Here is a 13,148-nt window from a genome sequence, read left to right as displayed (position 1 = left end):
GTTCCTTTAGGGCCTCGGCTATACTGTCACAACAACACAACACATATAATACAACTTAACTCTTTTTTCAATTCTGTAAAACAACCCAACTTGCCCCGATACCAAACACCAAACAATCGAAACAGAAAAAGAAAAAAAGTCGAGACCGGTTTCTGGAATCGCACATACAAAACGCGGTGGGGAGGAATATGGTTCTCGCAAACCACCACTTATACAATCAACTACAACTAGGGAAAGCATTGGGAATGAGGCGTTTTCAAATCATGTCGAAACAATGGCACACGTTCGACTAAAGGGGAGAGGGAAAGGAGGAGCAGTTCGCTCTTTTATTTTCCCATTGTCATTGTTTTCAGTATTGTGACCAACGAAGAGAAAGACTGGCCTGGGACTTTGTATTTTTTTTCTTTTTTTTCATCTTGTTCCGTTCAGGCCGTAAACACACTCGCAAGCATGCGAGTTTTGCCTTTGTACCCCCTTTTCTTTTTTTCTTTAACCCTGGGCCGCCGGACATCCTTTGAGATGTTGGTGTGAATGCCGCTCGCTCTTCTCATTCTAGCGGATACCTGGAAGACCGATTTGGAGAAGGAAGAGGCAGAAGAGCAGGATTGACATGAGGAAGAGCGGGAGGAGCGGGAGGAGGAGGGAAGAGGGAATGAGGGGGGGGACAAAACACAAGATAACCCGCTTATAACTACATTGACTAATGGAAAGATCATAATAATTCCTTATATTCGTTCCTGGTGTAGACAATGACCTCCGTGTGAGAAGGTGTGTACTAGCAGGCTATGCTCTACGTCAATTGTATTTGGCCTCAGAAGAGAGAGACGACGGGAGCAAGCCGCAAAACGATTCTGCGGCTCACGTCTTGCTGCGAGGATCCCCCATCCTTCTCCCGTTCTATTCTCATCATCCAAGTCCCAGCAGCGCTTCTATAATTATCGACGTGCGCCTCAAACGCAGATGCAGACAGATGTCGGGACCTTATGTAAGTATGTACAGGTAAGCAGATAAGATGCAGAAACTATTTGACATTTCGTACCTATTCCATATCACCCGCAGGCAGCAGCAGCAGCAGCATGCAGTCACGGAATAGGGGGTAAAATGATGTATTGTCGTTCGTCGGAGTTGGAGAAATATGTAACTTCCAAAGGGGGCGGCTCTCGGTCGTCCGAACGCTTGGAGCTTATCCTCGTATTTCTTGCCTGTCCGACATTCACCCAGTGTGATTTGACGATAGCGTACTGAGCGTGCTGCGTGCAGGTGAGGTGAGGTTCATTGATGATTCACAAACCATGGCACGAATACTCAACCTTACGCATATTCCTACGGACCAAGATCCCCAACCTTCATAGGTACCAATATTCCAAGAATACTTCCAAGGAAGCAGCGCCCGTCTAAAGATGGCCGATTGGTATGTATGTGCCTTTAACGCTCTTTGGAGCGTCATATGGGTAGCCTTGGGTGGTGAGCAATCCAACCAGCCGGTCATAACCAGTAGCTTCTCTTTTGGTGGCATTTTTATTGCCAGGAGTTTCGGTGATTGGGCGATGCAGCTCCTAGGGTCGGTACCTGCCTCGCCTCACCTATCATCACCAGGCTGCCTGGGCCTCGAGCTTGAGAGGTCGCCGGTTCGAGTCGACCTTCCTACCACTTTTTTCTCTCCATTTCTCAAAGTCGATTGGGATTCCCTTTGATCATAATGGTCAATGAGGACTACCTACGTCAAAGCATAATGGCTTCCGCCAGTTGCGAATGCTCCCTGTCTCAAATCTATTCATGTATGTAAAGAACAGTCCCCGCGCCACGTCTGGAATGGGATCATCCGACAATCTGTTTCCTCCTAGTTCCCTGGAAGGATTCTTCCCGTTCGTGCAATGATGTTTGAAAGAAAAACAAAACAAGACCTACAAAAAAGGGGATGCAGCCAACGTGTGCACATGCGCACATTGAAACGGGCGGCGAACTGGGCACAACTGGCCGTGCCACGAAACAAGGCATAGGAGGCACCTGGGGGCGGCGATCTGCCACTCTGCCACTCGAGCCTGCGCGCGTTTGGAAAAAGCCAGTCTTTTTGTCATGATCACAACGGCCTCCGTGCTTTCCAAGGGGAAATCCCGAAGAATGGCAAGTGGAGGCACCCATTGGGCTCATTTGTGACGAGGCAAGGTCGAGCCTGATGGATGATTGATTTGACACTTGACAAGTTCGGGGACGCGGAGTTCAAACGGGGTAAGAATCTCGGGGAGTCAGCGCCGTAGGCTGGATGGACGTCGTGGGGAATAATGCTGTTCTTCCAGTTTGGTGTCACTCATCCTCACCGCGATGGGTGAAACGACGACAGCTGTAGTCGGGACTCTCTGCCTGTGGTAACTTCGCATCGAGCACAAGACAACATATGGCGCCAACTACCACTGCAAGCGATATCGTCCGGTAACATGCCATTGGGTCTCTAGCTACGAGGTTGTACACCATGGCGCTTCTTCGAGCCACAATTGGAAGTTCGAATTGGAGCACTAGGGGTCGGGAAGTTTGAGTTAATTGCGTCCCACTCCTGAAAACCAACAGCCACAACATTGCTCCGGCGTTGCTTTTCTTGAGACATCCCACCGCAGTGTGGACAACCTCGTGATATTTGATGTCTTACACACACACTGGATCAGGAGAACCAGGAGATTGGGTGTGAACAGGGGTTCATTCCACTCTAGCATTGGGTTGGACCCTTAACGGCTGTTGGCTTCCAGACGTTGCACGACAGCCAATGAACTGTTCGGCACCCGACGGCCCCCGGAGTTCTTAGTTTTCTGACTGCGACGCTGTGCCTCAGCCAGGACCTATGTGGCAAGCTTCCTCAGACATGACAGTTCGTTTGAGTCGGGGAGAGCTTAGACAATCAGCGAGTGATGGCATTGGAGAAGTCGAATGCAGTACAGATGAACTGAGGACGGCCACAAAAATGTTTCCTGCGACGTGGATAGATTGGATCCGAGTCGTGAAAAAATACTAAAGCCCTAGGCTGTGGCAGCGCGCACAGTCGGATTCTACCGCCTTGTTTGAGAATTGCAAAACAAAGTTAGCTGTCGAGTCAAGTTGAGACGAGTATGGAGTCGGCCGTAACCGTTAAGCAAGGACCATTGAAACCTTGCAGTTTTTGCAGAACGCGGAACCGAGGGAGGAGATGCAGTCTGCCGGCCGAGTGTGCTATTACCTAACACCGATTACGAAGTTGTCGCTCAGTTCGAGATTAGAGTTATTGGGCAACCACAAGTGTTTGAGGTATCGCCGATTTCGTACGGGACAGTCGGCGGCGGTCTGGGTGTCGCTCATCACCAGGTCTCGACTCGGCGCCGCGTCGCATGAAGAAAGCATACGAGCGTAAGTCGTGGTGGGTAGCCATACCCAAGCCTTTGACGCCAGCTCGGAAATATCGAGGTTCCAAAAGAGCCTCTTTGCAAAGTGTACACCTCCAAGACGCAAACAGGCAGATTGTGCGGCAACGCAGGCATCCGGGACGTGAGATTTAGGTGGCCAAGTCGTTCCGCTCCATGTTGAAAGAGCTGCTACCGCCCCGTGTGATGCAACCATTGCATTTGCTGGCGTCCTCTGGACAACGGCCAAGTGCGCCATTCGTGTATGACCAAAGTCTCCCGTTCCACCGGTACCAAAGACGACGCTAGATCCGTGGCAGAAGGCATCTAACGCGAAGCTATGCAATGTCAACGTTGTGGAGAGACGAGGAAGCGTTCGCCTTTGCAGGTCTGCTACCGGCCGTGAGGAAGAGCTGGACAACACCACAAAGGAAGGAATGCAGGGTTCAGCATCTAGTTCCTTGCGCTAGTGCCCTTCGGTGGCTGCAGCTACCACCCCACAGCGGAGACATACCGCGTTCAATGGCTTGAACGCTTGTCAAGATCCGGTCTGTAGTATCGTCGGTGGTGGAGTGGGTAGTGATGTTCCGTCAACGGACTCCAGTTCGGCGCAGGTCCGATCTGGATTGGCGGGTTCCCGATTCATCTCGATGGTCAAGAACTGATAGCCATGCCCGTTGACCTAGCCTGAGCGTATTCAGCTGCGACGGAAGCGACTAAGGCCGGGAACGCCAACAAGCTATTGGCACCAAGCCGCAGGATGCTACCTGTAAGCCGGTCATCTGTGAGAGAGTGAGACATGGGCGGTCAAAGGCAGCTGGACTCGGATGGACATGGCAATTCCAACGAAACCGGTCGGCCGTGATTTGCAAATCGTGACGGACGGTAATCGAGGTATGACGCCGAATGGGACCTTGCATCGGGGCAACGGACAACGCGATTGTCCTGGGTTGCTGCGTTGCTATGTGTCCGGGTTGAGGTGGTATTGGGCCCTTGGAGACCATGCCTAGACTGTTGTCAACTTGGATCATGTTAATCAGGTGCTGAGTATCTGGGGCAGCCACGTCGGCGATACCACAAGAGAGGCGGCCTGACAATGAGGCCCCAGAGACGATTGAATGACAGGCACGTCACTTGGGAGAGTTGTTGTGGTCGGTGGCATCATGTGAGGCTTGCTTTTCATGCTGAAATGCAGCACGGATGTCGCGGAGATTCCAAGACGGCGTGCTGTGTGTTTGTACGGAGTATTGTGTGGTGTGCTGTGGAGTGAGGTCACTTGTGAAGTAGCAGTGTAGGAGTGGGCTTCGTCCAATGTAATTGAGAGGTACATCTGGGGTCGGGAAGCATTGGCAATGAAACCAGGTATTGCCTGGGGTGCATGCGGATACAGCCAATTTGATCGATCGAGGTCTGCGTACCGTGGCTGCTGACGAATGTGTAGTGTTTGATCGCCCGCGGCACTCCTCCCCGCACCATCTTTGATATGGAATGTGTGCTTCCAGTACGGAATATAGCATATATCAAGTCGGATAACGGCAGGTTGTGACGGGCGACGAACAAGGAGGGCGCGGTCTTGGACTCCTGCGTCAAGAGGCCGACGGAGGTCGGCGTGGGGCTCCCTCGCCGTCCACGGTACCGGAAGACCGAGACTGATTGGCCACCGCGCTGACACGGTTCACCCGCTGAGCGTTGCCGTGGAAGGACAGGACTGTGTGACTGGCCAGTAGGTTCCTTATGACGAGTGATGTGGTCGGGGAATAGACACGGGGGATTTGGAAGGAAGGAATACACGAAACACAAACCCAAACTGGCATCACCATGGTCGTGCTGTACCTGCCTTCTTCCTCGTAGAGGAGAGGTGGAAGGAAGGTGTGCCCACCTACCCACCTACCCACCTAGTGTGTACTTCCTTTACGGATACGTGGGTAGCTGCCCACTGACTATTACAGGATGACTGACGCTTCGCGATGGTTCTTTCTCAAAGGGGAAGACGAATGCGCCAACTGCGACAAGAACGGATGACCATGTTCTTTCCGTCTTTCCGTCTGCTTGTCACGGTCGACATTTTGAGGCAAGAAAGGCGCACGCAAGGTGCTTCGCTCTGACGGTCTCCTGGCTGCATCCTGCAGGTACAGAACGGTGTCACACGCACGCGCATAAGTTTACGCAGTATCCATACAGGTACACGGAGCTCTCTTCTCTGACCTTGAGCCGTCAGCCGTCTCGAATGCAAATGGCTTGGCCATCTTTCGGCCGCCTCAAGTCTCACGTCTCAACTTCACCTTGTCACCTTGCGCCGCAAATAGAGAGATACCAAGATACCCAAACCAACACCTGGCTACGCCACGAACCAACAGCCAACCGCCGTCTTTCTCTGCTTGCGGTTCTGAGACGGACCCAACGTCACCTTGATCAAATCGGCCTTCAGGGCTCCAGGGCTCCAGGGCTCCAGTGCTCCAGTCCAAAGTCACCTTCAAGGTTGTTTCCTCGCAGCTTTGCAGCCAATCCCCACTGCATGGTACCTTACAATAACGGACCTTAATTAAAGAACATCGTCCAATAGATCCTCCCGCACGGCAACATCCCCCTGCTCCTGCACCCGGCACTCAACCTCGAACAAGGAGTCAAGCTCAACCCACATGGCCTGTCGAGCCTTTGCTAGCCCTGGCCATAGTAGCGCGCTGCATGAACTGTTACTGCGCATCAGTCTGCTCCACGGATACTCAGTCACCCTCGCCATTCAGGCCTCGGGCTTTTCAGCAGCCTCTGCCACACGACCAACTGCGTCAGGAAAGGCCCGTTGAATTCTGTACCAAGTTTGAAAGCCACGATTTTGGTGGCTACGTCGCCCAACGCCGCTGTCGCCGCCCCATCTCGTCCCAATCTGGTCCAACTACCTTCACCATCGACGCCTCCTCCGACTGGGGTCTTGCGCGGGTCCTGCGGAATTACCAGAGGCAGAAGGGGGCTTGCGGGCGCTCAAAGCGTCGCCAGATCGAGAAGAAGGACCATTCGGTAATCCACACAAGTCCACCACGCTTCTCCTTCAGCTCTTGTCTTTCGCTAGTGCCCGTCGAGGGGCCCTTCAAATAGACTGGGAGACCCTGGCTTGCCCGTCACTCTTCCACTGGTCAGACCGGCCTGCTGAGGATCTCTGCTACGACCGTCTAATTATTCTCTCACCCGCGCTACTGCTTCAGCTTACAAAATCCTGGGTCCAACTCCGTCCAAGGCTCGCGAGACGTGCCCCCGTTTCCGTCCGAGGTTCATATTTATTACAGAGCAACCTCGAAAGAAACTTCCTCGACAACTATCCCGTACCTGTCCGTACACCGTACTCCGTTCTCCCACAAACCGGTCCCCCAAAGGCTCCAAACCCAAACCACCAACCTACTCGAGACGGGGTACCTGACGACCCATCTCAACCTCTAACATCCCATCTGGACATTTACAATTCCTCCGTTACCTCGCCTGTTTCCAAACCTAGGAACCGTACCTGCTTTGCCGTTTTTGCTCTGCATGCCCAGGTCCCGCCCGCTTGTTTCTCTAAGCGCTCGCCAGTCAGCGATCGACTTCACCCTTCCAGATCACCAACACGGCGCTTCCACGCGCATCCGGTCCCCTCCATTGGCCGCCCACCCTGTCCCTCAATTTCAAATCTGCCTGGCCAGTCCTCAACCCGGTGCTGCTCTGCGTCTATCCAGACAGAATGGGACTGCTCCTGGCGTTTCATTGATATCGAATTAGACTGTGGTATCCCAACCAACGCGGGCCAAGTCGACTTACACCACGCTGGCTGAGCCAACGTGCAGCTCCAAGCCTCCCCAGCTTTACCCGTACCAACATACGCGGCGCAGCGGGACAAACATTCCATTAATTGAGACTTACACCCCGCGACCCTATTTGACTCGGGCTTTCGCCTTTTTTCTAGCTTCCCATCATGGACCCTACGACGACACTCTTTACGTTCATGCTGTGAGTCGTTTTTATCTTAATTTCTTTGGAACCATTTTGGTCTGCTCGTTCTGGTCGCTTTCGTTTTCTTCTCCCGTTCGCTGGTCGAGACTTTGGCTTCGCTTTCGCTCCAAGCCCGTAAGATCGATCGTCCTCTCCATTCGAACTCGCATAATTGTATGTCTGGCCAATAGCCTTGATCCCCTCGTCCTATCACGTCTTCTACATGACTCCTGCACAAATCCAAGAACGGCCGAGTGAAGCAAAAGGCCTGCGAAAGTTCGCTGCCTCTCCTCATTTAGCATTCACACACATCTCTTCGGTTTCCCCAAAGGGTCGGGGAAAGTAGTCGGGGACCGGCGCCGAAGGTTGTTTGCTTCTGCTTAACCGTCTGCTTGGGCTCATGTTTCGAACATTGTCGGATGGAAAAGTTTATATCGGGTTATGCTATGCCCTACCTCCCCGGCCCTGGCCTGCGCCCGTTCCTCCCCTCACACCTTTTCACCTGCCATTACCAGCTTCTCAGCGGCAACCTTCCGAAAACTCCGTCAAACATCTTGCAAAGCCAAAAAAGCGTCGCCGACGGTGATCGGCACCTCTTCCGCTCCTGGGAGGGGGACAGGGGACCCGGTCTGATGCTCGGCGCAAGCCCAGTGGCTGGTGTCTTGGCCTCACATCACGCTTCACACCTTCTCACTTGCTCTTGATATATAGTACCAGAAGAAGCCCCTCCTTTCATTTGACTGACCATTACGACTATGTAGCCAGACTCACCCGACTGTAAGATCAGTACACTTGGTCGGCTCCTGGGACAACTTCACCAAACCATACATCATGGAACGAGATATCCGACGAGATCGCGGCCAATGGCGCGGATGTCACACCTTCAAGGACATTGTTCTCGACGACGACTTGGGTGTGAGGGATACGAAGCGCAACGGCGGCCTGAAGATGGGAAACACTTACTACTACTATGTAGGTTATTTGGCGACGTTAGGGTGATCTGGGCACTAACACGTCTCAGTACGAGATTGATGGAACGCAAGAGTCGCACAACCCGGCATTGCCTACCACTACCAACTGCCCCTACCTTCCTGGACAGACTGTCAACACTCTGGATGTTCCTACCGAGGTGGCCGAGCGGAAGAGAAGTGCATCCTTGGGCTCGCTCCGCCCTGGTGAACAGAAGACCATGAACCCCGAAGACAAGTTCGTTACGCCTAGGCCGCCGCCACCAGTGCCTGGCGGTCAAATCCGCAGACTGGGCTCCGCGCCGGCCGCACAACCTACCAGAGCCATTTCCCGCACCGGCTCTACGTCTCCTCCGCCATCTTGGCGTCGCATGTTCAACAGGAAGCCATCTACCAGCCGGCTTGCTGAGCGCGGTCGTCAACCCGACGATGAGGACCGCCCCCTTTCACCGTACTCCGGGTCTTCTTCAGACGACAACAGAAGTTCGGGTTCATCAGAGGGAAGCCGCACTCGCGACCTTTCCCCAGAGTCCCTGAGGCGATTTCTCTCTGATGAGAATCCCTTCGCCAGCGCTTCCGCCAGCGCCTTCGGGCGTCCGCCTGTCGCCATCCCCGACGACATCGCCGAGGAGGGAGATGATGACGAGAACTTTGCCAACTCAGCCTACGAGATCAATCCCTACACTACCAGCCTGTCACCACCACCCTTCAAGCGCTCTCACTCTGACAGCACCCTGCCGGTAGTGCACGTACCGAGGGTTCTCACTCGCGAGAAGAAGTACTCGCCCCTTCCTCCGCTACCTGTCAACAAGGCACTGAGGGACCTGGCAACGGCACCATCCGCCTCGCGCTTCTCTTTCTCGTCTGACTCCAGCGCGGCCTCCTCCATCGGCCCTATCTCTCCCGAGGATGACACCCCATCCTTTTACGACTCTACCGAAGAGGATCGATACTCCAACGAGAGCGACGCCAACTTTGTTCAGCCCCTGTCACTTCCCAGCACGAGGAAGCCGTCTCTGGAGCAGAACTACAGCTTGCCCCGGGCTCCCGGAATCAAGGTCCACCCTGGCGTCCACACCATGGTCGCCGCCCCTGCTGATAACGGCCTTGATGACTTGGTCAACGAGATGGGCTGGATGGTTGATGTTATTCGCGGCAAGGGCATCTAAACAGACAACAACGACTACGCGGGTTACACTATAAGGTGACTTTGCACTACCGTCGTACATATTGCTGGCCTAGCATACACACGGCCACCTAGACGGATTACATATTAGTTTATACAAAAGGCGGCATCGCATCAGCCTCTTTACCCATTGGAGTTCAGGGCTGGCCAGCTCGAAATTACCATGGAATCGGATTTTGGACGGAGTACTGTACGAGATATACCCTTTCCTTCCCCATTCTACAGCTACTACCACTCACGGCTTTCATGCCAACGGCGCTTTATGGAGTGGACATTTCGAGGAACTTTGGGGGCAACGGAACGGAAATCACAGAGGAAAAAGATGGGAAATGGGAACGGCGCAAATGCGGTACACATTACCATGGTGTTCGGAGTATCTGGGTCGCATTTGTCATGGCTGCATTCAAGCAAGCTCATTGATGGGAAACGATACTCATGCAAGCAAACTAGCGTTGCCAGTTTAGGAGGAACGAGATCGTGATAGATCAATGACACATCTACAAATGACTCAAGAAGCATGAAACTCCCTTTTTGCCCCATATGTCAAATACAGACGCCGTTGTGTCAGTTCCCAATACCCCGGATGAAGCCACCGGCTGTTAAATTGCGGCGCAGGGCCGCCGATAGATTTATCGTCCTCAGAAAGTAAGCAAACTTGGCTCCTTTTCGAGGCTCGGGCTCAATAAGCTTCTTTCCGCGTGAGTGACTCGACCATCTGTGCACCCGCGGTTGGGAGTTTCAGAGGGTTCGAACTTCGAAGATGTGGACGGTGGAAGTTCGTTGTGAGGCTCGGCCGAGGCCTCGTACGAACTGGGTGGGGTATTACTGCGATTGGATGGGATGTGAGTGAGTGTGTGAGTGTGTGTGTGTGCGTGTGTGTGTGCGTGCGTGTGCGTGTTCCTATGTGGGTGTGCCTGGATATGAGTGTGCCTGGATATGAGTGTGCGGGTGGATGAAGGTTGCGTATGGACAAGCTTGGGGATAGAGCAAGAGTAGGCGAGAAAAGATGCTTAGCATGAGCAATTAAAACCAGTGGGAAAGAAATGCCAAAAGGGGAAATATGTTCATCAAACCATCAAAAGAAGCTTAGCCATGCAGGTCATTGCGTTTTCTTCTTGGGATAAGGTACGGTAAGGTATGAGAGGAGAGTGAGGAGGAGGGGGGAGGGTGACGACGATGCGTAGTTGGTCAATGGACTGGGTACCCGACGGACGGGCGTTTGTCCTTCTTCTCTTTTTCCGTGACTTTCTTTCTCTTCTTGTTGTTCACGATGTTTACCTTGGGAAAGCGGCCGCAACTTGGCCGGCACTTGGGTCTAAGGCAGGGCATCTCGAGGGTGTTACTCGCTAGTTGAAGATTATGAGAGAGATTTCTGTAAAGTCAACTTTGGATTGGGTCCCACAGTTCCAATCAACCACCTTTGAACTTCTGTTGCTCGTTCTCGTCTTGTTCGTCTTTTTGACGGGTAGACTTTGAAAAAATTTCGTGTCCGGCGAGCGTCGTCATGGGCTTCTCTCACTCGGCGTGATGAGTATTCTCCTTGCCCTACTTGCCGTGTTTTCCCCGATCAAAGCCGGGGAGCATGACGACATGTCTTTGGGCACGATGGTCCGTTCCCCTCTGTGTGCCTTCCGGCGATGGTGTCTTAACACGCGTGTGCTCAAGGGGACTCACTCGTGGGAGGAGAGGGGAGGGGTGAGTGCGGAAGAGGGGGTCGGAGATGGAGGAAGAAGCGGCTGAATTACGATCCCATTAACCTCACGAGACCCCTCAAATGACCTCTCTCATCCGCATATTCTTCGCCAAGTGATGTCAACGTCGGAAAAAAACGAAGAGTTAAGACGGGAGACGGGGAGATGCGAATATTTCAGCGAGGTATAGTGTGGGTGTTCCTATATTTGCTAAATCATTCTCATCCAGACTCATTCATCCAGGTATCCAGATATGCGGCCGCACCAGCCAGGCACCAGGCACAAATACTCAAAATCTGGATGGTGGATTGTAGGACTTGTAGTGGTTGCTTATTCTTCATGCCCAATCGGCGGACCTGTGGGATTGGGATGGCTGGGAGTGAACGCTCAGACGAGGGGAAGGGGGGAAAGAAGATGGAGGGTATTAGTGAGACCGCAACACCGTTAATCATAGGACGACGATGTGTTAGTGAGCGGGAAAAACTCTGGATGGTGTGTGTATACGTACGTACGACTTTACACAGTAGACAGAAAGCTACGTGTAAGCAAGATCAGGTACGACTACGAGGAACGAATGAAAGCTTCGGACGGTGCGAGGGGGAGGAGACGGGAATCCGATATCGAACCCGAAAGCTTGGGATGGTTGTGTGTATGTATGGTACGGGTAGGCTTGATCAAAGTGAAGGTAGAGGGGTCGAATGGTTCAGGGGAAGAGTGTGAAGCATGCTTTGACGAGGCTCAACGTCGGATGTGAACCGTGTCAACAGCCTTACTTCCTGCAATGCCACCATAATACTCTCCTCTTCTACACTGCGCGCGCGCGTGTAAACGAATGCATGGGTAAGTGTGTCTGCGTGCGAGTACGTAGATAAATGCATGGGATGGTGTGGTATAAAAAAATGCAACTACGTAACTTCATCCCTCCCCCTACTCCCATCCACCACCCACGCAGCGTTTGGTGGTGTTTTCGATCACAGATTGGATTTCCGAGCCTTACTGCGTCCAACGGCGTTACATTTCCTCGTACCTCCCCTCCCACCTTCTACCATCTCCCTACCCCTGACCTGTCGGCCTTTTCCTGACCATGCGTTCCTACATACCCGCACCCATCACGACTCAGGTCCCCCAAAACCAGAGAAAAAGTCGAGACCTGTACTTCGCGTTAGACTTTTTCCTCTTTGTCACGGTAGTATACGCCTGTGCGCTGTAAGTGGTCTGCTTGTAGGACTGTACGTAAACACGTAACCGCGCCCTGGTCTGAACAAGAAACCATCCCAACAATTTTCGGCGCGCGCGAGAGAAAATAAAGAGATCTGGTAAGAAAAGTCAACCACTACACCCCCAACGTCCAAACATATTCTTAAATAACGTTTTTCATGCCCTCCAGTCAGCCGTACCACCTACCCATTCTATCTTGGCCAGTCTTCTGGTTTGGTCTGCTTTCGTTTTCCTCCCCTGCCCCCTTTCGTGCTTCATCATCCAGCTTCCGAGGGCCCCTTGATACCATTGAATTGTGTCATTACGTACGAGGTGGGAGAAAATCTCAAAGAAGCTTTGAGGACACGGAGAGACAAAGGGGGAGGGGGAACTCATCGTCGGGCTTTTGGTTCCCGGCCGAAAAGACTCACCCGGAGTACCGTGGAGTACTGGAAATCTATTTTACTCTTCACGAGATTGCTCTATGCCATTGGACTGGGCCCTTTGTCCTGGCGTGGTCGTCACACACATCTCTAATCAGTGATACGTAGGACCAATACTGTACCGTGATGACCGGTGATGCGAAATGCTCACAGCACAGACAAAGGTGAGAGTGAAGCAGTTGATCAATTCTTCTCAGAGCACTTCCGAGACGTCAGGTCGTCTTCCTCACAACGCCCTGCGGGTATTGTCACAATAGTAATACAGTATTCCCGTTCCATCCCACACGAAAAGGCCATATATAACGCCGTACCCAATACAGCAACGGCCTAACAAACGCCCG

General features: G+C 52.8%; 3 protein-coding genes across 3 annotated transcripts; all 3 read left to right on the top strand.

Annotated features, from left to right (window-relative positions):
* Positions 1-8,153: 8,153 nt before the first annotated feature.
* BDP55DRAFT_690394 (uncharacterized protein) lies at positions 8,154-9,459 on the top strand (the record flags this gene model as incomplete). Its single annotated transcript, XM_060576853.1, has 2 exons — positions 8,154-8,294; positions 8,344-9,459. 2 exons carry the CDS (start codon positions 8,154-8,156, stop codon positions 9,457-9,459), a joined length of 1,257 nt encoding a protein of 418 aa, XP_060435222.1.
* Positions 9,460-10,848: 1,389 nt separating this feature from the next.
* On the top strand, positions 10,849-12,007 carry BDP55DRAFT_647327 (uncharacterized protein). The gene has a single exon (XM_060573770.1). The coding sequence runs from the start codon at positions 11,333-11,335 to the stop codon at positions 11,885-11,887; it is 555 nt and encodes a 184-aa protein (XP_060435221.1). The 5' UTR covers positions 10,849-11,332; the 3' UTR covers positions 11,888-12,007.
* A 389-nt stretch (positions 12,008-12,396) lies between these two features.
* Positions 12,397-12,958, top strand: BDP55DRAFT_266976 (uncharacterized protein). The gene has a single exon (XM_060566381.1). The coding sequence runs from the start codon at positions 12,544-12,546 to the stop codon at positions 12,913-12,915; it is 372 nt and encodes a 123-aa protein (XP_060435220.1). The 5' UTR covers positions 12,397-12,543; the 3' UTR covers positions 12,916-12,958.
* The last annotated feature ends 190 nt before the right edge of the window (positions 12,959-13,148 follow it).

This window comes from Colletotrichum godetiae, assembly GCF_030913485.1.
Source record: "Colletotrichum godetiae strain CBS 193.32 chromosome Unknown BDP55scaffold_4, whole genome shotgun sequence".
NCBI lineage: Eukaryota > Fungi > Ascomycota > Sordariomycetes > Glomerellales > Glomerellaceae > Colletotrichum > Colletotrichum godetiae.
This window is presented reverse-complemented; position numbering and strand designations above follow the sequence as displayed.

Coding starts and splice junctions, on each gene's coding strand:
- BDP55DRAFT_266976 (XM_060566381.1), top strand. CDS start 12,544: ATGCCCTCCAGTCAGCCGTACCACCTACCCATTCTATCTTGGCCAGTC.
- BDP55DRAFT_647327 (XM_060573770.1), top strand. CDS start 11,333: ATGCGAATATTTCAGCGAGGTATAGTGTGGGTGTTCCTATATTTGCTA.